The following is a 27,929-nucleotide window of genomic DNA, read 5'->3' on the forward strand; positions in this document are numbered from 1 at the left end:
CTGGCCACTGAACAGCCCACTTTGTCGGGGTTTGTGTCTCCACGCAAGACTGTTGAAAAAGACGCTCCTTCTCTCGCATTGTATTTTATTCCCAAGGCAAGCGCACGCGACAAAACAACAAGCCCGTCCACGGCAACAGAAGCACAAGTATAGTATATCAAAAGAGAAAAAAAGCTTTTAAGTCATTTTCTAGACTCATCACTGTCTTTCATCTCCCTGCACAATGTCTGGAGAAGACGCACCTGCCGAGCAGCAAAACGCCGTGGACCAGAAGCAGGAGACCAAACCCGCCGAGGAGCCCAAAGCGGAGCCGCCCAAGACGGAGCCGGCACCCGCGGCCGCCGCCGAGGCAACTGCTACCCCCGCGGCGACCACCGAGAAGGTCCCCGAGGAGGAGACGTTCACCTACCGCGCTCTGGTGCTCACCGGCTACGGAGGCTATGATAAAGTCAAGCTGCAGGTGAAGAAGGGCAAGCCTGCGCTCAAGGCTGGCGAGGTCCTGGTGCGGGTCAAGGCTTGCGGGCTGAACTTCGCAGACCTGATGGCCCGGCAGGGGCTGTACGACCGGCTGCCATCCCCGCCGGTCACCCCGGGAATGGAGTGTTCTGGGGTGGTGGAGGCTGTAGGGGAAGAAGTGACGGACAGAAAAGTAAGCGCACATGCCTCTATGCTTCTTATCGTGGCGCTTTAGGCCTCATTTTACTGTGTGTGTTTTATTGTTTCAGTGATGAATATTTGCCTCGTTTCGTTTGTGCTGAACTGCAACATCTGGATATGGGCGTGTCAGGCGTTGCTCGCTGCTCAGGCAGTGGTGGTACCGGAGGCCAGTGCTGTGCAGTTTCATGACTTAATGCATTTAACGCCAATAGGCTATTGGGTTAGGTAATTATTAACACAGTATTATGTTAATGATAAATATTGATCTCTCGTATATATTCCAGCTGTTATCGGTGCTCATCCGTTAATTGTACCGTGCGTAAAGAGACAGCATTTGTTACGTTCAAAGTGGATGAAGCCTGCTATTGTGTTCATGTTGTATTTCATCTCTTTAGAAGAAGCCCCAAGTGTGTAAATGACACGAGTTGAGTACAATGAAGTCAGCAGCAGGCGTCGCCCCTCTTGTCTCCCCGGTTTTCAAATTGCGCTGAACTGTGCGCACTTAGATTGAGCAACTCCAAGTCCAAAATAGTTGCTTAGATTGAGATGGCTTCATCACTTCTACGCAACATATGGCTTGTAAGTCTAAATAAACATACGCAAACCCGCTGGGTGCTTTCTACCCTTCCAGCACCTCCGCTGTACTGCGCTTTGATGTGTGCCAAGGCGCGGAGAGCTGCGTCAAGTCAGCCAGAGATAGCCACCGGAAATGAGACTGCATTGCCTTCAAAATTAAAGCTTTGAACAGTCACTTGACAGTTTATTTAGCTGTTTATTGGTGACAAAAGGAGTGGAAATGAAAATATGTGCCACATATGGAAATCAAGAAAGAGTTAAACATTTGTAGCCCACTGAACGAGCAACGTTTACGCATATGACGTGCACGTGTAGGCTAAGGTCTGCAGTTCCTCGTCGTGCTTAGGCCTTTACGGCTCTAAATGCAAAATGTAAAAAATACGTCTTGGGTGAAAAACCCCAATAAAAAGGCCACCTCGGTTCTAATTTGCTCATCCTATTAATTAATACAAGACTTTACTGCGGAAACGATGGTCAGATGCCACGGTTATTAATATGGCTAACTTGACATTGGTGGCAGAGACTGGAGTCACCGACGCCTTTTGTTACCGGGAGCGACGGTGGCGCACAGACTCACCGAGCAGAAAGGGCGAGGCGCGGCCCGGCGCGGCGCGGCGCGGCGCAACAGACAGCCTGGTGTGAGGAATATAGGAACACTCGCCCTCTTTGTCAAGAGAGAATCTCTCGCCTCTGTTGTGTTCAGAAAATATTTACAGTCATAAAACATCACCATTAAAGTTCAAATGCACAATGAAGCCAAGTCAATTAAACACTCATAATAATAAAACAATCCTTCATGTTCAGCCACAAGGAATGAAGTGGTGATTGAAAGAGGCGTATTAGTCCATTTCCAGCAGTGCATGAGTCACAGGCCTAAATGTCTGTCTCCTGGCTGCATGGCATCACCACGGTAACGCCTTTTGTAAGGCAATTAATACACAAAGCCAACATGTTACAAATGAGCCAGTGATGATGACTCACGGCATTTGTTATCAGACCACCACATATTCTCACATCAGACAGCTAGTTAATATCTGTGGTTAACATCAGGCTGATCCGATGTGTGAAGCAAATGCAGCATCAGTGCTGGGAGTGGCACATATGCCAAGTCCTTACGGATGGGGGAAGCTGTGCAAGGTACTATGAATGTGATTGGCGGCAAGTCAGCCAATAGCAGCAAGACATCATAGAAGGTTAAGACCCATTTGTTTCTCGACAGCTTCTTTCCACATTGTCAGTGATGTAGATTGGATTTAAAGGTCATGCATTACACTCGCATGCGCAAACACACATCTTGTCATCAAGGCCTCACGCCCACCACATCCGTTTGCAGCCCTTAGTTTATAGAATTAAGAGCCAATCTTCCTAATGGATCGAGATCTCTGAGATATTTTGGCATCCAACTCAGAGGGAATGTGCTGACCCTGATGGCACAGACTTTTTGGGAGGCTCATCTCTCTCACTGCAGCTCTCTATCCGTCCGCCTATCTATGTCTGTTTCCATCGCGCGCACACACACACACACACACATATGCACACAAAGACATACAAAAAAAAGGGTGTGTCTCATAGTTAGCTCAACAACAGCGTGCACAAAGCTATGGACACATTCATGCCATTTAATTCGATAATTCAACATAAACATCGGTGGCTAAGTGTGATTGGTTTTTATTTTATCTTTCTGACATTTTCATATGTCTAAGAGCTTTCGTTCCCTCACAGACATAAGAGACATTTGAGAACTTCGGCTTTTTTTGCTAAATGAGAAAAGAATGTGTCTCCATTTGTCAAATGCTTTGACAACAATATCGTTTTGATATCAGAACTCGGGTATGTAAACAATTCAAACAACACCAACTCCCGGGTATAATGTGATTAGACATTTGCAGAGTTGATAAAGGCAGCACCATTGTTTCCCTGTCTTTGTCTTGTTTATTGCTTTGCTGCTTACTCTTGTGTTTTTATTCACTGCATGCCTCGCATTATGTTTCAATAACGTCTGCGAAAAACAAGCACCCCTCGAGCGGGACAATCAAGTTGAATGAAGTAATGCTAGTGCCCTCACCCGAAATAACCTCGCAGGGAGTGCGGGGAAAAGTGTAACACTGAGTAGGAGAGAGAAAGGGGGAAATATCACAAATCACCGATGCTCCCCTGATTCCAAACATCAGCACTTTTTTTCTCCTGACCCGCTTCTTTTTCTTCTTTTTTCATGCTCTTCCTCTGTGAGTTTTGGTCGGATCTGACCCATATGTTCTCAATTACCTCCCTCTGGCCCACATTGTCAGTCTGGTATTTCCTCCATTCCTCATTCCCTCTCTCTAACTAGCTCTCCTTCCTTCGTATAATCTCCTGGTTCTTCCTCTGTTGAACGTGCTGTCAGTGAATCCCTCTATCATGCTGCTCTCTCTTTGTATTACCATCCTCTCTCCTTTCCAGACATATATAACATATATACAAACATATATAACTTCCCCTTTCATACATGTCTCCTTTTCATCACGATGACAGCATTAAGAGCTTGCTCTCATACTGTACATGGCCCGTTGACAGTTTGCCATAAACTGCTGGATACCTTCGGATCTCACATTTTTTGAAGTGTGGAGTTGTATTCAGGCCTCGAATATTAATCGACCTGCAAAAAGCTGATGAACAATAATGGTATTTTGAGAGCACGATATGCTGATTTGCATAGTCAGAGGTGCGGTCAAGTGCAAAAAGCAGCACAAAGACCCTCATGTCACCAATTATGCTGTGTGTGAGAGCAGGGCGTGGCCCTTATCCCAACATCCCACAAACTGTGTGAAAGCGCAGTAACACCTCCGCTGACACCGGGGAGATATTATGTTTCCTTTTAATTACATTCACAGGAGCCATGCAGGCGGTGTGGGTGTTACTACGCCTCATACATTTATTACAATCATCTTTTGCCTCAACCTGACTCATCCTGACTCAACCTGACTTCATCCTTTTTTTGTTCCCCCCGATCATTTTTTCACTGAGATCATCAAAGCTCACAGCCCACGAAGCAGCTGAGTTGGAGGCCCGCATACCCCAAAATTGAATCACCATCTGATTAAGTCCATTCATGTACAATTAACTGGAAGTGTCTTTGTTCAGCGCTCCCTCAATCCTGACCCCCGACTGTGATTACATTTGATGCAGTGGCATGACGGCTGAGAAAGGAAATGCAAGAGAAGTGTGTGTGTGTGTGTGTGTGTGTCACACTGTGAAGATGTTGTAACAGAACTGTCACAAGGCGCGCTCGCTCACATGGCCTTGAATGTTCCTACCTAGATTCTGTGTGACTGACAGTAACTCACATGCTTTACGTGGGCGCAAAAGAATAGCTGCAGATGATGTGTGAGTCATATTTGTGTGTGTTTCCTGCACAAGCCTGTACTCCCCCGTCCATCGATTTGTGCCACACTGTACCCCCAATTAAACCCACGAGGCTGATGAGTTTGAAGACTTAAAAAAAAAAAAGGGAGAAAATAAATCCTGAGATGGCCGAGAGTGAGTCAGCGTGAATGACAAAGGGGAGGAAAGAGAAGAAGCCCACGGTGGAAAAGTGAAAAAGTATATTTTGAAGAAATAGAAACCAAATGACTCGGCCTCAGACAGAGGGATGTGGGTATGAAAAGGGAAAGAGAGAGGGAGATCTCTCTAATTGGAGCGGATAGACAGCGAGGCGCATTGCTCCCTCCAGACCATTAGAGAGGCCCGGGTGGAGAGGGTTTGTTCCCAGGAGGAGAGAGCTTGTCTTATGCTCAGCCATGGGGAAGAATCTGGCAGGGACTCTTGATGAGTGGCGGAAAGCCAGGGGAGAAGATGGGCCCCATTGTCCTGTCGCACTGATGAGGAAGAGGGGATACGGGACACTCCTCGCAAGAGGAAAAGAAAGACCATGGCGAAGACGCAATGAGACGGAGAAGCATGAAGAAATAGTGAGGAAGGAGAGAGCATCAAAGAAGGCGGCGAGACACAGACAGGACGAGACGAGGGACTAGAGAAGGGGAAGGAAGACGTTCTGAAGTTGTAAGAGGAAAAGGAGTCAGGAAGTGAAAGAGAAAGAAGGGAAGATAAAAAAAAGTGAGGAGAATGGAAACGGGACAGGAGGGTGAGCTGTGTCGGGAGGGCTGAATAAGGGGGAGGAAGAAAACAGGAAGAGAGTTATAATGCTGCAGTCATCTCTGTTTCCTGTGTCCCTCCCCTGATTGGTTAGTGAGGGCGCCGGAGGGGTAAGTTTACATTGAGGCTTGTCCTTCTGGAAAGAGACAGTTTTGAATCGGAGGATCCTGCACTGATAAGATTGTGGAAGCACAAAATGAGTGCAGCACGTTGAAGGATGTTTGTGGCGTCCTCACTGTCAGGATAGTGGTTCTGAAAGATAGAAATTGCTTGATAATCGTATATATTTTATCATTTATAGACCAGCTATCATACTGTGGCACCAATCCAAAGCATCTGACACGCTAATCAAAAAGGAAAAACAATAAAATAGAGCCACTTCCTCTTTTATTTCACACCGATTCTTCTGTTGCTTTGTTATTTCCCTCTATAAAGTCAATACAGTTACGGCTCTTACTCTGCTGTGGTTTATCGCTTTCCTTGTTTGCTAGCACTTTTTAGGAGCAAACACTTTTCAGGTTTGTTGGATGAGGTGGCTGCATGTTTGCAAACCACACTCTTAAGGCCGCACAACTGCTACCTATTTTTTTCTTTTGCAGACTTGTGGTGTTCAGGTGGTATAATTGTCTCAATATCATTTTTTTAATCAAATCAAAATTATTATTGTTTTTTTTAATTTTTTTAATCAAATTAACTTTGAGAATCATGTCATTACTTCAGTAACTGGAAACACAGACCTTCTCATCCCCTTGTCTTCCTGCGCCTTCTGTTCCAGGTCGGCGATAAGGTGATGGTGCTGAACCGCTTTGGGCTGTGGCAGGAGGTGGCGGCGGGTGCCGGCAACCCACACCTTCCTCATCCCAGAGGGCATGAGCTTTGAGGAGGCAGCAGCCATCCCTGTGAACTACATCACTGCCTACATGATGCTGTTTGATTTCGGCAATCTGCGGCCCAACCAGAGCGTCCTCATTCATGCTGCTGCAGGTAAGGAGATAAGTACAAACACAGAGCGGGGATACACAGTATGCATGCCTACGTAAACCCTTTTAATTTATGTCAATCTCAGGCTGGAAACTAATACGCACTCCTCATGAAAGGGTCGATCATTTAAATGATGGTTGAATTCATTGTACATTGATTAATAATTCAACTACAAATCGAACGCAAACATTGTTTTACAGTTTGCTGGAGTATCTATGAATTACTGTCGATTGATGTTGTAGTCCTGCAACTGAAAACCACATGTAATCAGTTTTCCTTCTCGGCACAAGTCCAAAACTCTGCTAACTGCACTATAGTTAGCGGCATTTTACAACCACCCTTTTGAGTAGATCTCTAGAGAGTCACTTTGAAATCCTCTGCAGAAGCTTAACACAAAGATGCAAAGCTTGTACTATGACGTAAAGGAGACATCTTTGAATGTTGACACGACCAGACTTCTTGCTCTGCACCTCCTGTTTCTGCATTTCTTTTCTATATGAATTATGGCAGTTGGAGAAGGGCCCACTGTTCATTAGTATGAGATATGGCTCAGTGCTTTGCACTCTCTAGGACTGCACTCAAACTGGAGCACCTGCCACCTGGGCCGCGAGGTCAAAGTTCAGAGTGAGTGGGTGGGAGAAGGATGGTAATTGAGGGAGTAAAAGCACCTGTTTTGGGGTGTGATGCACCTAGTCTGGGAACATTTGATTTCGCTGTGTTTACACAATCCGGCCAGCTGGAGAGAATGGGGAGCGCATTAGCCAAAAAAAAATGGTTCTTTCGCCGTTTCTCTCTCGCTATCTGCCTTTGTACAGCTTTCACTTTTCCTCTCCTTCCAACTCTGTCTGTGCAGAGGGAGTCAGAAAGGGATCCCTCAGCATATGGGGAAGTGTGTGGGTGTAGATGGCTCAGAGATGAAAGCGTATAATGAAACCTGAGCCCCTTTTTCTCTCTGCGAGACAAAAAAATGACAGAAAGCTGTGGGAGACTATCGGCCGGGGGGGGGGGGGGGTGGGGGGGGGGGGGGGGTGGGGGGGGGGGGGGTGGGTGGGGGGGGGGGGGGGGTGGGGTGGGGGGGGTGTCCCTTGATATTCACACAACTGCACCGAAAAGGAATGAACTCGTACGTAAGATTATCATTCAACTGTGCTGTCCCCCCACCCCCCCCACCCCCCCCCCCCCCCCCCCCCCCCCAGAGCAGCTAACACACTCATAGTTGTGGGATTGGTTTCCAGTGGAATCCCAAATGTTTGCGTTCACCATATCATCCCTCTGAACACACATCTTGTTGGGGTTTGTCTGTGCGGAGTATGTCTGCTGTAGGGAGGAATGCTGTGGAAGTGTGGTGTAAGACGCTTTTCCCCACTGGTTGGGTCGAGAGGCGGCGTCTCTGGTTTCTCACGGCAGGCTGCCAGTCTTGGCTCGCCAGCTGTCCGGACATCAGCATTGTAAAAAGCACATTACTGAGGCTGTGACAAAAACATTTGCTAAACAGTCTGCTTCACTGCACTCTGTCATTCTTTGCTTGTGTAAACCATTATCATGCAGTGTGCTCCACATCGCAGCTGCATTGATGCTTTTAAAGCTTTCTTTGCAACAGCAGTGGACATGATTGTAGTACCTTTTGTGGAAAAGTGTGAGAGGGGGGTGCACTTCCTTCGCCTCCCTCCGTCGTGGGGCTGCATAGCTAGGGGGGGGGGGGGTGTCCATGATGTTCAATGATTAGAGAGCTCAGACGTATCTGCTGTGACATGGCCAGAGAGAGAGTGAGATTGTGTCTTTGCCTATCTGCCTGTCTTTTCATACAGTCTGATATTTTGTTAATATTATGCAGGAAATTGCACAAAGGGCGGCATATATTCCTCACTAAATGCATTACAATACTGGAACTGCTTATTTTAGCAATATTGTAACATACTGCAAATATGAATTAATCAGTTTACTCTATCAGACGATCAACAATCGACAATTTTGACCATCAACTTATCGAACACAAGTAATTTACTACTTCAATTATTGACTGTAATTTGAATATATTTGGGGCTTTGTACTATTACTCATGTACTCTGCTTGCAGTTTCTTTGAGATTGCTTGACTTCAATGTCAGATGGCATTTATTTGACTGTAACACGTCACTTGAAAATGTGGAACACCACCACAGGGGCCTTGATCAAAATTCCCTGTTTCAGTTGAAACGCTTTTAAGTATTTGTACTTCGAAGTAGCAGAATACAGAGCGTGTATTGGATTGTGATTGTGAAACAGTAATTAACAAGTACTCTGTTTCCACACAACCCTGTCCACAGCTCCTGTGAACACCCCATCTAACCACACACAGTATTAGATTGAGGTTAAATGGCTTTACTTCAACTCATCAGACTTTGCAACTGATGATTGCCTATGAAGTCCTGTAACCAACTTAACAGCAGCGATTCTGTGTGACAGACTTGCCTGCACAACACTGCATTCCTAATCATGATTACCAAACAGCAGCCACAGACATATTCTTTAATGTTCTCCGTCTACTGTCATAAATCTTTTCATCAAAGCGTCTTGAATGCTTGAGGGGTTCATCCTCACTTCTTCGGTCCGACGGTTGACCTGTTTATTCTCATAATAAGGATGTAATCCGCTGATTTAATCACATTAGGAAAACGGTCATCCTCCTTTCAATTACTTTCAGATTGCTTTGTCTCCGAAGCCCCTGAAACTTGCTTTTAAACAGATAACTAATTCTAAATGAGCAACATTTAATAATATTCATTTGATATGATCATCTTCAACAGGTACTTACATTTTGGTCGGGACATGTGGAATGGTTCATCGGCTTTGACCCTCTAATCAATAAACAGATTCTGCATTATTTTTTCTCTAAAGAAAAGTAAAAGGTTCAAGTCGATTTTATTCACATGGTCCAGAATGTCTCAGAGGGCTTTACAATGTGAACAACATATGAAATCTTTAATCATAAAACATGTGAGGAAATAGAGAGACCTGAGGAAGAACAACATCAGAGATACAACGAGTTAATTACAGAGCTTCGGATTTGTTAGTATAGGAGGATACTGTTATTTTTGGACAGACACCATGCTAGCTGTTTCCCTCTGATTCCAGTCTTTGTGCTAAGCTAAGCTAACTGGCTGCTGACTCCAGCAACATACAGTACTTTCAGGAATAGTATCAATCTTCTCACCTAAGTCAGAGTGAATAATGGAATTCCCAAAACGTAAAATTGGTCAGTGTAGACTAATGTATAGTTGTAAAAATAAATAAAAAAGGATAACATAACGTCACAGAACAGCTCTATATGGAAAAAAAACCTGTTGAACCTAATGTAGTGAGGGCCTTCACAGAGGGATGATGGACATCCATCCTCTTGCCTCTCGCTTCTCCGTGGTTTCAAGTTTGCAGGTAATGGCATGTTAACTCATCAAGAGCTCTCCATAAAGAACATCATTTCCTCAAAAGGTGACCTTTACCCATTACGTCAGGTGACCAGTGCAGTGTGCCTGACTGGTCATGCCTTTGTGTGTGTGTGTGTGTGTGTAGTCCTCAGCTGCCTCTCCCGTGGGTCCGCTCCTGTTCTCTCTCTCCAAACAATAGCTTGTTGTATTTCCTCCCATCGTGCCTCCCTTCTCCACCGCACTGCACATCTGCATCCTCCGTCCCCCGGTTCCCGCCCTCCGGTCCTCCGTAACCTCCGTAACCTCCTCTCCCTCTGCGTGACCTCGCCATAATATCTGTGCTTGATTCCCCGTCATCGGGGAAACGAGTGCACGTTTCTCCTTTTGTTTGGCTTGGGGCGGGGGGGAAGTTCAGCGACATTTGGATGTACCTCGTGGGTCTTCCACTGTGCCAGCAGCCTTTCCTCTGACCTCTCCCTGAACTGGTCCTCATGTTTATGAACCATGGCTGGTCACCACACCCACACTACACATTCCTGCATACATATTCTCTACGCTGCTTCCAATAATGACGTCCCCCCCCCCCTTCTGTTTTATTTATGAGCTCTCAAGTGGCTGCAGGCCAACGTCAAGTGTCATGCATTGCGTTGCAGATGTGGAATGCATAATATAAAATAGGTGGCGCTATGGGAACCTGCATGTGTCATCGATTTATCTGATGATTTTGCTTCATGGCCTCATCCACCTCCCACTCTGTGACATTTTGGCACAGATGCCGCCAGAGTTTGTTGATTCCAACTGGATCTTCTCATACTGTAGAAAAACATGCGCACGAATAGGACTGTTAGGTGTTTCAGCCTGCTATATAACACATGCATTCAATCATCTCCTCTCATAAAGCTCTACAGAAGTGTGTTTGGGGTTTGTCTGTTAGATTTCACACATCCTGATTGCTGTTTAACGTTTTTTTTTTCCACAAGCCAATTATGCAGGCTTCCATACTGTACTTCTGCAGCTGCTTCTTGCTGGAGTGTCTGTGTGTAGCACAGAGTTACACCAGGTTACACTGAAGATTTTATGGAAACACTTGAGTGAGTGGCTTCCAGCATGTGGGTGCAACATATAGTGATATAGTTCACTTTTACAACTGGAAAACTAAAAAATCACTATAGTTGCCAAATTAATCCAAAATTGACCCTATATATAAAAGGCTGCTGAACATTTTATCAGATTTCTACAATACCTGATCTTTAGGTTTTACACAGTGTTACTGGCACAAACAATAGAATTTAAATTCTCTGATTGGATTTTTCTTACTGAACTGCTACTTGGGATTCATAGATTACCTTCTCATTAACTTTACAGGCACTTTCATCAAAGAACCAGATATTTTCTCATGCATTTGCTCATCAGCAGAACGTCCTGCCTTGTCACGTAACACGAACAGGACTTCAGCGTCTGTCAGAGGCCTACTGTAAATGCTTAAAGCTATAGGAACAGGTGGCTTCATGACTGCTGTCAGACCTGCAGGCAGGCCCTCAGGCATATGAGCCCTCAGTGCAAAAAAACTGTGCGGGCGGGATACAAAAAATGGGAGGCAGTAAATGTCTTTGGAAGTTGAATGATTGCAAGAAACACGTGAGCTGTAAGTAAAGAAATATGACATTCTATTTATTTTATTTGACCCAGGACTCCCTCGACAGATTATTGTTCTCATTCACCATATATAAAATATACCAGCTGACAAAGTGCATTCGCTCAAGTGTATTCACATCTCTCTCTCTCTCTTTTATGGACCCATTGTTCCTGGGAGCCTTAGTAAAAGTCTGATGTGCCTTGAAAATGGTTTCCTCTCCTCCCAGGCTGTCTGCTCGGGAGGTCTTACCCTAGTTTAGAGAATGCTAATTCAGTCTGACCACTAAGCGGGAGTCTGGGCTGCGTGGTTGAACCGTCTCTGTGTTCCCCGGGCCTGGCATCGCCGCCGGCAGATCAGCTGCACTGATAGAGGGAAACCAGGGCAACCTCCAACTTAACCCACCAATCACATCGCTCGCTCGCTGCTCTCGTCGCTGCAGCCGTTGACAAATGACCCCACCCCCACCCTAACCACCACATACAGTCGCAGGTGTATGTGAAACCTGCGTCAGGACACCTGTTTGTGTGAAACTGGATGAGTGTGCACCAGCTTGTGTTTCATTTTGCATCTGTGTTCATGTGTGGTTTATGTCAGAAATATATTTTGTGTCCATGCATATACAGTAAGTGCACGTTATGTGCATGTGTGTTGTGTTTCTGTGTTTGTTTTAGTTTGCAGAAACCGTACGCAATCACAGAGACCCCCTCACACACAAGCAAAGAATGCTTTGCTTTTTTAATTTAATTTGCCCAACTAAAAATGGGCCTCTATGCTGCAAAAAGAGAAATTCACCATCAGAGAGAGCACGTTAAACTGCTCTTTAAGCCCACAGTGTGTGCACTTACACAGTCATCCCAGAAAAAACACCAAGGTTACATAATGCAGAGTAATCTCTCAAGAGTACACGTTCACAAACAGCCACCCACAGCTCCTATCACAGAAGAGCTGCACAAAGTAGCAATAAAAAGTACATTTATTTGGTTCAGCTTGTTGATGTTGTAACGCAGCCACAGCGAGTTTGGGTAGAAAGAGATGCCTGGGTCCTCGTTTGTATTTCATTCTTTGTCAGCCGCTATACCACCGCAGGCTGATGATAGGTTAAGAAAGACGGGAGTCCTTGAGGAAATGTGGACACAAATGCATCAGAAAAAACACCAAAAAACCCAACACGGAGCTCAGAGACGAGGGACCAGTCATCTCTCCGGTGTTGACAGTAGACATGTGGTCACCAGCCGTCCCCTGAGTAACACCTGAGATCATAGCTTGGCTCACACAGTTGAGAAATGCTCTGAAGTGAGATCTTTTTTGATTTGGACAAGAATCATGGGAGATGTATTAAATCGGGGACGAGGAAGACGGGGTGTCAATCCATTATTTCTTCATAAATCTGAACCCCCCCCCGTGCCGTTGAGTTCTGGGTTTGAAGCAATAACAGTGGCCTCAGTGTCAGTCTGGATTCCACTGAGATTTGGAGAAAATTCCTCTTTACTCCTAACAGTCATGTTATGGTAGCCAAGTGCAATTTGTGCCAATTTGCGAGTATATAAGGGTTCAGGAGAAGACAAAACCCTGTGTGTCCTGTTTCTCCAGAGAGAGAGAGAGAAAAAACAAAACACAGAGGTGGATGCTTTTTGACGTTTTCCTAATTTCCAAGTGTAAACGATTCAATTGAATCTTGAGGAGAACAAATGCAATTAGCAGCAAGAATTTGCTAAAGCTGCTTTCTCTTCCACTGAGGAATGGGTAAGTGTTTGTGGACGGTCTTAAATCACTCAACCCCTACCAAGGGAGAAGATTCTAGTCTTAAGTAGATATAGAGGGAGAAGCTATAAATCAGGAAACCAAGGAAACAACGGGAACTGAAGCACAGGGTTAATGACAGGTTAATATTTGACTCTGTGCATACTTGTGAAGATCAGCGGATACGAGCAGCTCCTTTCTCCCTTGTGATCTGTGTGTGTGTGTGTGTGTGTGTGTGTGTGTGTGCGTGTGTGTGTGTGCGCGTGTGTGTAAAGTGAGGTGGGGAGCGGTAAGGGGTTCTTGGCACAGCTCAGGAGTCTTGTGATGGAAGATCAGGAGTTTGTTCTCAGGGAGCTCAGAAACACATTCCCTGGCCAAAACATTTGACTGGATATATGTTTTTACACACCCAAATTGTGAGGATGAAAGATACGATGATTTAAAATGCTTTTGTTTTTAGGTTCTGTTGTCATCTGGTTTTATATGTTTAAAGAATTCGGTCTCTAAGAAAGGAGGCTGATTTCAGCAGAGGTTGTTTCCCATTGCTCACTGACTCAATAAAGCAGAAACAGAAGGGGAATCACTGTGTTTATGACAGCAGCGTGAGTTAAATATTAATATGCAAGTGCCTGGCTGTCAGAACGTGGGATTAATGGATGCATCATCCTGTTTGTTGGACCCTTTTTCACACCTGTGTGTGAGGGTTGCTACTATGCGACAGAGCCACTTGGCACAAAACAACTCTTAAGCCCCACTCACAGAATGCATAATCATAGTTTTTTGGTTTTTTTAAATCTGCCCTTTTACCTCACATAAGCAATCAATTATGTGCTTGATTAAAAACCTGTGTCAAAGACAAACAGGTGCACATTTGCTTGTAGCGTAAAAGTATGCTATAAATCCTGAACAAATAAAAACCTTGACACACGCTGGCTATCCAAAGCTCAGTCTGTCAACTTATACACTGATGACAAACGTATGATTGCCTTCAAATGACTCTTATACGACCAAAGGAAGAGCAGTCAATGTAACAAAATGGCTCCCTTTGCTCAGTCATTGCCTGCAATTTGGCTGAGGTTTCCTTGGCAACACAAACTTGGTTTCTCACCGAGGACAAGGAGAGACGGTGCTGCTATGACGCAGCCGCAACAACCCTCACATCCAGCAGCTATAGCCTTGATTGTGTTTAGTTGTCAATTCTCCTATCGGTGTCAGCAGGTGTGATTATAGCAGCGGTCTGTTCATCCCACATGGACGTATGAGCTCAGATGACAACCTCAAATCAGAAATGTTTTTTCGTCTTTACACACTGAAATTGAGGGCAGGGAAGGGGTTGTATTCAAATTTTAATTCTTTTTTATCAAGGGACAATTTTAACACAGCCCTTAGTGCTTTTTGAAAAAAGTTCAAATAAAAGGCCCTGAAATGAACCCTTTTTCCTTCTCATGCGGAGCGTTTCCTGATCAGAGATTAATAAAGAGGATAATGTGATTTAGCTTGTCATTACATCTCAATTCATATTCTTTTTTTTTGGCCAGTGTCAGTGGTGTTTTATGTGATAGTGCAGCCTCAGAGACTAACTGCCAGGATGTCGTTGCGGAAATTGGACTATTTGACTTGTTCAGTGGCTCAGAATAATGTTCATGCTGAGCTGAAGGGACCAGAGGTGCATCAGTGTCATCTAATGTCCAGCATACTGACATAATCATTCTGATATTAAGATTTTTAAAAACAGTAAAATGTTCCAGTTACACCGAGTACGCAAAACAGACTGTAAAAGAAGCATGAAGCTGTCCTAGGAAAACATATTCATCCGTTTTTGTTGATTTTGAATTTGTCAGATAAACCGAAGGATTAGGTGTACCTTTATGGCTTGAGACAATAATTCCTTGTCACAAAGCTGATTTCAGGGTGGATTTTTTTCGATTGTGAAAAGTCTTTACAGGAATACACAGGACAGCAATGGTGCAGTTTAAAGTCTGATGAAGTGTGTGTCTCAGATGAACCTATAAGGATAAAGGAAGAACCTTTTTATAGATGTCACGTTATGGAATCAGAAATGTGATAAACGAAATGTCTTCCTCTTTGGTGACTTCTCCTCAAGTCTAATCAAACATGCATGGGCGTTTTTTTCCTGACTTTCTTTATCTCACTGGGTGTGCATATTAATAAATGTTGGCTTCAGTTGCCTATGTAAGAAAGTAAATTATGATTCCATCATTCAGTTAATCCAAACCTGTCCAGTATCTCAGCTATGCCATGATAAAATGGATGTAAATGCTCGTGTTTTGTGTTGCTTCATTCTCTGGTATCAGATAAGACGTGCTCTTTACTTGGTCGGACATAAGTGACCTTTATGGATTCCTTTCAGTTCAAATCCTTAAGTCAGCCTCCATTTCAAACGAGCTACTGCTTATCAGTAACTTATTACTTCTTGCTTTGGCTGCCTCTTCAAACATTGGCCGAGGCATTTGCCACAACTATGTACACACTTTCAAATAAAGCGACCACACAAACGCAGATATCCGAAAACATCCACTGAAGCACACAGTCTTTGTCTTTGAAAATGATCTTGGACAACGTGCACATTTTGTTTTCAGGTGGCACGGTTACAAGGAGCTGTGTTTATGTAATCTGCGATAGAATGTCAGCCAGCTCTCGTTTCCTAACAAAACAGATACCGCAGCTACATTTTTCTGTCCTGTGGAATTTTAAACAGGTTGTCTTGAATAAGGGAATCAAAAAATGAGATGTGTCATTTGAGCTACAATGGCTACTTTCTCCAGAGTTAGATGTGTGTGTGTGTGTGTGTGTGTGTGTGTGTGTGTGTGTGTGTGTGTGTGTGTGTGTGTGTGTGTGTGTGTGTGTGTGTGTGTGTGTGTTTCTGTGCATCTCCCCAGGGCCAGTTCAGCTAATGTGATTGTCTTTAATGCATTCTTTTCATACCCTTGAGCAAAACACACGTCCACGCTGCTGTTGACTGGCTTGTTTGGGACAATAAATAATGCAAATCACATTTACCTGCCACAGACAATACGTGCAGAATGTGAATTCTCGGGTGCCTTTCTGTTCCGCTGAGTTACAGTCAGGTTCTAGTGGTGCCTTCAACAACCAGGTTAAGCTTGAATGCTCGTCAGTAGAATAAATCACAAGTCATGTCCTGAAATGTATATTCTTTCACAAAATCCTAACCGTTCGTCAACCCTGCCCCTCTTCCTTCAGGTGGTGTGGGTATTGCAGCCACTCAGCTGTGCAACACGGTGAAGGACGTGACCGTGTTCGGCACGGCATCCGCCAGCAAGCACGAGACCATCAGCCAGGGTGGAGTCACGCATCCCATCGACTATCGCACCAAGGACTATGTGGAGGAAGTACGCAAGATCAGCCCGAAAGGTGAGACACTTGGCCACCTGCACCGAGACAAGTGCTCTAAATGTGGAGTTTGTGTGGAAAATAAATGAACCAGTGCAAACTATCTATGATCAAGGTTTACATCAGTATGCATGTTTACCACTGCTTCATAAGCAAATATTCCATATCAATGTATTCCCTCTGGCACAAAGCAATACTATGTGACTGCAACATTTGTCGATCGGTGTTGAACAAACTGCCGACAGTGAGATGTATTTTCATGCACTTTCTTTTTTTTTCTCATGACACAATTCTCAGCAGGGCTGGCTGCCATGTACACTATTGACAGCACGTAGGGAGTCATTTTGTCTACCGAGCAAACTCATTTCACTAGACTGTGACTGTTTGGATTCGCCATCAATAATGTATTCACATTTTCATGGCGATGTGGCCCTGGACTCGCTGAGAAAAACGCTGCTTTTCAGCAGAATGGAACAATGTCCAGTTCCTGTGTTCCTAGCAGGATGGAGAGCGTTATTATGCTGATTCCATAGTCCCCTCTCCAACCCGTCTCTGTTCTCTGTAGCATGGGGCGAGACTGACAGACATTACAGAGACAGATAGGGAGACAGCGAGAACTGACACTTTAGACAGAATGTATCGAATTAAGCCTGGATCAATGTGCGGCCCTGCTCGCTACCTTTGGCTCTCGGTCAATTCATCTGTGCTGTGGTCGAAGGCAGAGTCCTGCTGTGAGCCTCCCACAATCAATAGAAGCAGGGTTTAACGGCGCAAGGAGGGGTAGTCCAATTTGAGGAGTCCCCTCTGGCACAAAGGAACATCATTAAGGCCGAGCCTACATGGCGAGAGTAAGCCACAGAGAAACCTTCATAGTTAGGTTGCCATTCTTTACCATCTGTTCAGAGGTTGGTTTGTTATTCTCTCCACCATGGAATGGACTGGACATTGACGGAGAGACATTGTATCCCTCTTGTCTTATCAGTGACAAGAATGAGAACATATAAAAACAATCTCACCATGCTCTCCTCCTCTCTCTCTTCTCTTGGCATACGTATGGGTTCCTCTCCGTGTAAACATGGCACAACTTGGCTACACCGACTACTCCTAGTGAACTCTGGCATGCAGAGCATGCTCTCGCTGAATTCACACCAGCGATAACTGTCCCCTTCTTCTGTCTCCTGCTCCAGGGATGGACATAATACTGGACCCTCTCGGAGGATCAGACACCCATAAGGCCTACAACCTGCTGAAGCCCATGGGCAAACTCATCACCTATGGTAAGTAGTGGAACACTTAAATCCTCGGTGATACAGCACAGCCCCTTTCAGGAGTTAATGCAATTCGATTTGATGAAAATGATCCCAGAATGTTTGCCAATTTCTCCAGTTTTTCACACAAATTGATCTGATTCAGAAACACTTTTATGAGCTTAAGTCAAATAAAAGTGACGCCTCAACCTCCACGAGCAAAAAGTCTTGTAACTGCGGTAGAAAAGACTCATGCAGAGCTTGCCCTCAGGCTGTATGTATCTCTCCAACCAATCTTCTCTAGATTACCACAACTTCTTATGTAATGCATGAACCCTAATATGTGGTTTAGGCGGCAGTGTTTCTGAGCACTGAGGCCTTTAGAAAACCTCTCATTTTACTGCAGCAGTGTCTGACACTCGGCCCCGTTCTTCCTGATGTCTCGTTTGCTTCTGTAGATCATAAAGAGGCATCATTATTAAACTGAACAAATTTTTACTCTAATGTAAACTCTACTTCTATTTTTTTACGGTTTGTTATTTTAAATATGACTCCACTTTATTACAAAATATCTGGAAAAGCAGCTGCGTAATCATTTTGGACAGCTTGATTCAAAAAAGAACTCCACGAGATCCTGTAGTGTAAATGCAAATGAATATATAAAATAGTCATGGGTTTCCACTGAATAGAGCTGCTTCCTGGTGGGCAGAGTGACCTCTCTATGGAGCTCCATGTCTTCAGTGTGCTGTGTGCCATCTGTGGGAAGGCCTTTACGCTTGCTCTGTCGCAATGCCAATCTGGAACCAGCATGCATGCAACAGTGGGCGGGGTCGGCATCCATGAAGAACAGGGCCTTGCCTTTGCATGCCGCACAAAAACCCGCTACCCAGCAATGGTGCCCCCCACCCTCGCCCATTCATCCTCTCTCATGCCTGCAGAACTCCTCTTCCCCCCCCCCCCCCAGTCCACCCCACCCTCCCGATCCCTCTGTGCTGGTTGCTTCTCGTCCAGCTTATCAGAAGTATGCATGGCGGAACAATGGCCGTTCTATCCACATGAAACCTGGAATGTGTCTGAATGTAGCAGGCTGGGTCCCTGTCTTCCCTCAGAGCGGGCTTTGTGTCCCCTGTGTCCCCTGAGAGAGACACAGAAACAGTGAGAGCATATAGCAGACTATCTGCACACAGACAGAGGGGATAGGAAGGGGATGTGGTGACAGTGGGAGCCGTGGTGCTCAAGAGGTTTTCAGGCTGGAAGGTGCAGGAGAGTGTGAAAGAGGCAGAGCAAAGACATAAACCAGGAGTAGAGGTACCTGACAGGATTTAATGTTGATTTAACATACTGACAAATTATCTTTTTTTGGTGAATAATTGTTTGACCTATAACTAGTCTACTACCTATACCTATAACTAATTAAGGCCAACATAATGTCTTCAGATTGATTGTTTTTCTCAACCAACAGTAAAAAATCTTTAATTTATGAATGACTTAAAAAAGAGAAAGAGGTAAATTCAATTCAATTCAGTCAGTTTTTTTCTGCCAAGTCAGTTACCAGATGATGCCAAAAGAGAGAAGTTGATGGTCAGATGAGAGAAAAATGGAAAACGGAGAAAGTGGGCGAGCGGGCAGATGATTTGATAGAAAATGAACCAGACCTCTAATCGAGTCATCATCAGTAAATCAACTAAGGATTTAGAAATGTACCCTCAGAATCGACTCTTTTTTTTTTTTCTCCTTTCACCCTCCCCTCTCCATCAGGTACATCTAACATGCTAGCCGGCCAGAAGAAGAACCTGCTCGCTGTGGCCAAGAACTGGTACCATCAGTTCTCCATCCACACGCTCAGCCTGATCCAGGGGAACAAGTCAGTGTGCGGTTTCCACCTGGGCTACCTGGATGGGGAGATGGAGCTCATCACCCAGGCCATGAACATCATCCTGGATCTCTACAAGCAGGGCAAGGTCAAGCCCCGCATCGACTCCACTTGGCACCTCGAGCAGGTTTGTGCCTTCCTGTGGTTTCCTTTACCTTCAATTTATCTCAGTCATAACAGCAAACATATTTACACCATGGCTGTTTCTCATTAGTACTCCACACAATGTCAAGCGAATCAGGTCTAGACATGGTCCAGAGTTTCCAACAAGAGACGTTCTCACCTGCTGGAAATACTCCGTTTGGTTTCGGCGAGGGGTGGCGCCTGGGTAGAGCGTACCGGATATGACATGGCGCGGATTACACCGCGGTCACGTAGCCGGTTCGTAATTTGCTCATAAACAACAGTCGCTTGCCTTTTTAATTTTCAATATTTTAGCCGACAATTCTCCGTACAATGAGCAGCTTTATTTACACATGGGCTCAATCGGACATTACACTGAATTTTAACTGGGACATTTGCGTTTTCACATACAGCTCCTCCGGGTAATGTCTAGATCAGCGGTTCCCAAACTTTTTAGGCCACGCACCCCCTTCTACATCCCGACCGGGTTCACGCACCCCCAACCCCCCCCCCCCCCACACACACACACCTTAAAAAAAAAAGCAACAGAGCCGCATAAAAATCGGACGAATGAGAGAACAGTTTGCTCGCGCGTGGCGTTTGTTTACAAGATAAAAAACACAAAAACTCTTCCTGCACCGTGCCTTCGAAAAGGTAACGGACGTAACGTTACGAAGGTAACGGACGATTGGCCAGATTGGCCACATCTGTAGGCTCGTCTACTTGCAGAGAGTAAAACTCACTCTTCTTCACGCGACCGACCAATGTAGCCAGGATGTCTTCGGACAAAGCATCGATGCGCGCGACAGTGTTGTTGGACACCGGGATCACGTCCAACTTTTTCGCTTCTCTCTCTCCAATCATACATTCCACCATCTCTTTAACATTTTTCCCTCTCCACCACCGCCTCTCCTTCTCCCTGTTACGCGGTCAGAATACTACCACAACACGCCGCCTGTCTTCGGCAGAAATGCGCTCATCCACTCACGGGAACAACACCGAGTTGTAATATAAACCTTCATAACACCCCGCCACTCTCGGCTCATACCTCCCCAGCAACGAGGCACATCACCCGGTCACAATACCTCCAGAATGCCCCCCGGGTGAAATCCGGGACTTGGTTTTATGGTTCCGAGTGGCGGGCGCTCACTCGTTGGCGCTGGGACGCGAGGTCTCCAGCCGTCCCCGCCGTGAGGCACCCGATCGTCAGGTCTGTCAGCCCTCGGAACAGGCCGCGGGTCAATAACTTGTGGGTGGCGGGGTAGAGGCGAGGCAGATCACAGAAAAATAATAAAGACTAGAGTATGGGAAAGATATGTTGATGAGAAGCGTATTTGTACGTCAAACACAAACGTAATCAGGGAGAAAATACGTTCGTGGTAAAACGTAATTGAGAATGCATTTTAGTTTTGGGGGAACGTCATTTTTAGGAGACAGGACTGCACCGCCATTACATTTTTCCTCTCGCGCACCCCCTAGAGGCAGCTCGCGCACCCCCAGGGGTGCGCGCACCCCACTTTGGGAATCCCTGGTCTAGATCATTTCAGGGTTGCAGTGCATGTGTGCAAGAGGCTAATGTCAATATATTATCCTCATCATCCAGCCTATTTACTGATGCATCTAGTTTTCTGGCCCCCTGTATGTGACTATTTGAATGTATTCTTAGGTTGAATCCATACTCAAAGATGTATTTCCATTTGTATGTAGGTTTCAGATCCATTCATGCCTGGTGGTTACTGTGACAACATGCAACCCTGTGCACCTCAGTCTCGATGTCCAGATGATTCATTGTGCATTTACACCTGAACTACATCCATTTTGTGGTTTGGTGGGTTTGTGCGCGCGAGAGTTTTGCAGTGGGATCTGCAGGAGCTGGGTGTGGCTCTCCGATTTAATATGGCTCAACAATCAACAGGCGAAGTTCGTCCACAGGAAGCACTGTGTCTCCTCGGGGATAACTCACTCAGCCAGAGAGACAGTGTCAGATTGTTGCTGGCAAAATTATCCCTGCTAACAGATCTGAATAGACAGTGTGAGAAACACCAAGAGAAAGAGGGAGTCAGAGGCTGACATCTTCTGTTGTCCGAGTCAGAGCTGGTCAGTATTCTGGCCAGAGAGAGAAACACCTGCTGTCTTTCTCCGCCATCTGACGCTCTTTCTCTGCCCCTCATTCTGTCTGCTCTTTATATCAGACTTTCTCTCAGTCTCTAGGTTATTGACTCCCTCTCTGTCTCACTTCATCTTGCTGTATTCTCTCCTTCTCCCTCCTCACAGTGTATCGTTCTTGGTTTTTCTCTCTTGTTGCTATGGTGACTTCCTTTAGTCAGCGTGTGAGTTTGTCTTAGGGAGGGGTGCTGATGTATGAGAAAGAAACATGGAAGGAGTGCGGAACAACAGAGGAGAGAAGAAGGTGCATTTCAGTCTGGCTTGAAGTGATCAGGTGTGGAAAGTTTATGCATCAAAGCCGAAAAAGCTGGGAGGTGACAGTTGATCAGATACATTATCGATTATTACAAGCCGAGCACAAAATGCCACGCCCTGACCGCCATCCATCACAGCCCCTCCTCCATGCTCCGTCACCCGTCTTTTTGTGCTCCACTGAACAATAAACATGCTTTTGACAATACTTGGAAATAAGCATTCTTCGAAACCAAACGTGTGGTTTCTCGTGGTTCATTATCTACATGTGCACTGATACTCAGGAGGATAATGGTGCAGCCGCAAATAGCACACTCGGTCCGAGATGCCTGGGAGCCAGAGAGGTCGACAGATGTTAGAGAGTGAAGGATGGAAGTGGGTGGAGTCGTCTAAAGCGCCTCAGTTGCTCTCACTGTGACTTTCATTCACATTGAAGATGATGCTTACGAGATTCCCGGACTTCCTCCCTCCCTTTCAGTTTCAGTGAGGCGCGTCTCTCTTCCGAAGGGCACCAGTTGCTCCCTTCGCCCCCGCCCCCCTCCCCCCCTATCTCCCCCTTTCTCTCCCCCTCTCTCCCATGTGGCTGAGTCGTCAGGGCCACGTTTCAGCCAGGCTTTACGTTGCTAGGAGATGGCCCTGTTGCCGTGGCATTGGTTGTTAGGTGGTCTGCCTGCCTCGCACGAAGAGGGGGACTGGAGGAGGGAGGGAGGGGGAAGCGATGGAGACAGGATCAGCCAGCGGACAGAGCTCGGTGGTCAGGGGGAGGGTGGGGTCGGTCTGACTGGGATTCTCCTCTCGTCGTGATGATGGAAAGTCAGTTGGACCAAATTGGCCGATCCATCATTGGATGGTGGTTCGGCTGATTAGCTGTCAACACTGATGATTGGTTGACGCCATTAAATTCAGCTTTTATACACGACCAAAACATGTGACTAAAGAAAGTTTACTCGTTTAAAAGATAAATCATGAGCATCGAATTAACTACCATTAAAAGTAACCTCAGTTTTAACCCACAAAGTGCCATTGTCATGTCATTTAGACGTGAGGGGGGCATAATTAACTTTCCTTGTTCTCTGAGAAAATGCATTGTTAAATGTAGCTGAACAATGCATAGTGGTTGCACACGTCCAAAAAACGTTAAACCGGCAATGTTGTCCTGAATGAAGGTCCTCACACAGCTCTCTTAAGTGTGATTCATTGAAACATCAACAAATGACATTTCGAGCTAAGGCTCTTCTTTAGACTTCACGTAAGGGTGAAGTAAACACTTACTTTGGAATCGCATGAGGAACGGATCTCTTTACGGCCAGTATGAACAGGAGGAACATATACTAACATAATAAAAATCCTTTATTATATCTTCACTAATGAGACATAGCACTACCTGATAGCAGCGGTTATTGAGCGATTGATCTGCTGTGGCTCACAACTTAATTTTTCAAAGATGAAGACATAAGAATTCACATTAGAGCCATCAATAACCTTCAGCTCCCATTAGAATTGACATGACCAAGATTGAACCGAGGTTTCAGATCCAACATTACACTCGATGAGCACATTTTAATGTAGAGATGGTATCATTTTCTAATTCAAGTAAAAGTTTTGTTTGGTAACACAAGGATGTTAGATAAAAAGATTACTTTCTGCTACATGTCTGTATTTCTTGCCCACTTATAATTACAAACATTTCATTCTGTTTGTACTAAATTGTAATATTGAAAGTATCTGTTTGCAGTATATGTTATTCCCTGCATTTATTTGGTTATCCTTCTGTGATCCTTTTCTGTCTTCTTCCTGCTGCAACAATTTCATTTCCCTTCAAAGATTATTAAAGTCTCATCTAACCAAATGTAGCTTCTCATATACGGCATATTAAAGCGATATTTGAGCCTGTGAAATGTAGTCTCTGGTATTAAAACAGAAGATTAGTGGCACAGAATGCAAGGAGGCTCATATCGCTGTGGAGAGGTGTTGGTGGAGGAGAAACTGGCTACTACTGCATATGCTCAACAGATCTTCCCCAATGACATGTGTATTTAACCTCCGCCCTCTGTTCACTCTTGTAATCGTCTTTCTCCTTCTGTCCCTCCTCCAGGTGGGCGATGCCATGAGAAAGATGCAAGAGAGGAACAACATCGGCAAAGTGATCCTCACCACAGAGCCGATGCCCGAGGAGGAGAAGAAGGAGGAGCCCAAGAAGGAGGACAAGAAAGAGGACAAGAAGAAGGACGACAAGAAGAAAGATGACAAGAAGAAGGACGATGGCAAGAAGGAGGAGAAGAAGGACGACAAGAAGAAAGAGGAACCCAAGAAGGAGGAGAAGAAGGAGGAGGAGAAGAAGGAAGAGCCAATCAAGGAGGAGAAGTGAGAGGGAGGGACGGATAGTCAAGCAGACCAGCAGGGAGTTTGTGTCCTGGGAGCAGGGGGCGGGGTGGGGTAGGGGGAGGATGGAGATGGATGGGGTGTGAGGTTGGGGGTTGGAGTGTAAGCAAGGATTGGGAGGAGTTAGAAGGGTAGATTACAAAATGATCACACCACTGTCGATCGATCATCTCTTCCACCTCCCCTCCTCCTCACCCTCGAGAATCCACAATAGCAGTAATTACTCAGGCCTGGCTCCACCCATCCCCCTCCCACCCCTTTCTTTTGCCTTTATCTCTATATAACAAAAAAAAAGGTCCAATCATTAGTAACCCTTGGTAGAAGCCAAACATATCTTTGCCTCACCATTTTTACTACTGGGAATGTCGGCACAAGCCGTGGAGGATTGTGGGTATGGTCCAGGCTTGGGGCAAATTACTGTTTCCTTGACAACCCTGCTCGCACTCTGGCCACCCCCTCGAACCCAACCCCCCCCATGCCCCTCCACACCTCAACTCCCACTGTGCTAAATTGTTCTGCTCTGACTTCCACCTGCCACCTCCTCTTCCCCCCCCCCCCTCACTGTGCTGAGTCCCCCCCACCCCCCTCCCTACACCTCCAACACCACCACCACCGCCCCCCCCCCCTCACACCCAACCCATTCACGGGTCGGACCCACAGACAGGCACTAAGACGGGCAGATAAACGGAGAACCACACCCACCCACGCGTTGCTCTCTTATGTCCAATGCTTAGTCATGTCACACAGGATGAGTCAGAGATGCCTGCGATTGGCTGATGCACCCCAGCTTTGCTCAGACAATGGTGGTAATGCTACAAGCCCGATCATCTGTTATCATATGGCCTTCGCTGCCATATATATTGTATCAGTCTCTATCAGTAGAGAGGGAGACAGCTCCAAAAGTCATGCGTTCCCACCAAATTTCAGTGAAGTTATTATAGTGGCTGCAGTTTTGCACTTGCCTGAATATGAATTGCCCTCATAATGAGCCTTTCTGTGCAGTGCTGAATAGGGAGGCAGAAATCATTGCTCAGCCTCCCTCTCCTTAGTTACAGATTTTTCTAGCTGACCAACTGTTGGCAAGAAGTGCGCAGTGCCAATTAAGAGAGAATTTGTTTCTGCTCAAACAAGCCACAAATACACACTCGTACACACTCTGAATGTGATGAAAGAGACACTGTCATGCTGAGACGGTGAAGCGTCTGAAATGAGCCAGTTAAAAAGGCCAATATCGGCCCTTTCTCCCTCAGCATCAGGCTTTCTTCCTCCCTGATCCTCCTCGAGGCATTCCACGGCATTCTGCTCCTTTCACAGCGACCGTTCGCCTGTCGATCACCCTGACCTGAGAGGAGAATTCAATTCAAGCTGGCGTCCATACTTCGCCTCCCTTGCTTGTCTCTACTCAACTCTCTCTCTCACTCTCTCTCTCTCGCTCTCTCTCTCTCTCTCTCTCTCTCTCCCTCCTCTTTCCATTTCCCCCTCTATGGTCGTCATAGCAACAGGCGTCAGGCTCGTCAGAGGAGGCTCTGTGGTCTGTTTCTCCGACTCCCTCTCCCTCTGTTCCTCTATTCAGCCTGTCCACACGAGCAGTATTACAACAGGTGTGAATTGCATTAATGATTTTGAATGACAAACTGAAGAGACAAAGGAACCGTTTTTTTAAGGTTGTTTGTTTTGCACTCACAAGCAGTTTGTTCACACCGGTGAAATTGAAATCAAGTACCGACAATGTGTGCTGGCAGAAACAGCGCACCGCTCCCCCTGATGGCCAGTGTGAATCTTGTCTCACTGGTGTAATGTAATTGAAGTAAATCCTAAGCATTCATAATAAATCCCACTGGGTGGACACTAAACCGTAATGTAGGAGGATATCTTTAAACCTCATATCTCTACCTGCCTGCCTGTCTGTCTGTGAGCCCGGCCTCAGTGCTGAGACTCAGATGGGGACTCGTGACTTTGTAAAAAAAAACACAAAACAAAATGTTTGAAAAAAAAAAAAGAAAGACAAAAGTTGTTGTGTTAGCATGAGTGGCCTCCCTCATGTGCCGTGTGTGGTGTGCCATTGTGTGTGAAGATGTGTGTGTCCTCAGGTCGTTTGTCAGGTTTTAAAAGCACCCTCTCCCTACCCCTGCCACATTTCCCCCTCACACTACTCTGCTACAGTATTATGTAGCTCCAACTGCAACCCTCCCTTCTTACTCTCTATCTCTCTCCCCTCCTGTCTGATAAGAGGCCTGTGTTATGAGGACAGTTGGTATTAGTATTTTGCACTCTGCTCGCTGATCTTAATGCACTTACAGGCATGGCAGTCGCACTCCAGTCCCACGCAGGCTTTGATTCGGCTCCAGTTTTGCAGCCTGTTTGCCATCATCCACTCCCAGTGTATCTGCTGAAGCTCACCGAAGGCACAGGTGGCACACACACACACACACACACACACACACACACACAAAAGGTCCCCCTATTTTCAGCTTGACAGTTCCTGCCCAGGCCACTTCTCCTGGGTGGCAGCTGAAATCAAAGCACTCATCCATCCTTGACCGTGGGGAGTAAAATGTTTAGCAGGGCGGAGTGAACTGGGCTGGAGTGCGTCGGCCACGCTGGTGTGGGGAGTGACTGTGTCCTGTCAGCCTCTGGTTAGTGTTCTGTTCTAATCTGCTGGGCTCCCTTTGTGAACCTGTGGACGGTGCCATGTGAGAAACAAACGCTTCGGTTAAAAAATAAAATAAAAAATGATGTTTTACTTAATATGTTATTTTAATTTACCTTTATATTTCTATTTGTTTGTCTGTTTTGTTATCCAAGGGTTTAAAGTTCAAAGCTCATACTCTTATGTGGGGACCTGCCAACCTGCACTCCTTTTAAATGTGATGAAGTCTTTCTGTTGGTCCGAACCATGTGTGCCAAATTGTATGTATATTCTTCTGTCAATGCTTTGAATATTAACTGCATAAAAAATATGAAGACAATTCTGTTTTTGGATGCATTTCCGTCAACCTTGAAGAAAAGTGAAAATACAAAAAAAGTCGTCACAGTGTGTCAGATTTCTATCCCAAATGCTCATGGGTGCTGACAGATTTTTTTTGCTGCAGTTTACAAAAGGTTCAACACAATTTGTAGTTTTTGATTGGTTGCAGTCGTGCTATAGCAGAGGCCTGTACTCTGACTCTCTCCCTGCACCGTTTACCTCAATCCGAGGCCCCTCCCTCCGTATTTATATCCTTTTCACTGTGTTTTACCAGCTCTCGCGCCATGTCGACCACAACAGGTTGAAGTGTTTACAACCATAATATTAGTATCACAGTGAAAAGGGACTGGATATGGTGCATTTAAGGTTCAAAACTACACCAAAACACAGAGATTCACTGAAATCTGCAAATTTCCTCCAAA

The 27,929-nt window shown here is 45.6% G+C and overlaps 1 protein-coding gene across 1 annotated transcript; it reads left to right on the forward strand.

Annotated features, from left to right (window-relative positions):
* On the forward strand, window positions 1–27,508 carry LOC306786788 (synaptic vesicle membrane protein VAT-1 homolog). Its single transcript, XM_079281653.1, is given in 7 exon segments — window positions 1–649; window positions 6,140–6,196; window positions 6,198–6,348; window positions 16,347–16,517; window positions 17,684–17,773; window positions 19,502–19,743; window positions 24,253–27,508. Coding segments are annotated over 7 exon segments (1,410 nt in total). The 5' UTR covers window positions 1–223; the 3' UTR covers window positions 24,526–27,508.
* Window positions 27,509–27,929: the final 421 nt, after the last annotated feature.

This window comes from Melanostigma gelatinosum, assembly GCF_949748355.1.
Source record: "Melanostigma gelatinosum genome assembly, chromosome: 13".
In the NCBI taxonomy this organism is placed as follows: Eukaryota; Metazoa; Chordata; class Actinopteri; order Perciformes; family Zoarcidae; genus Melanostigma; species Melanostigma gelatinosum.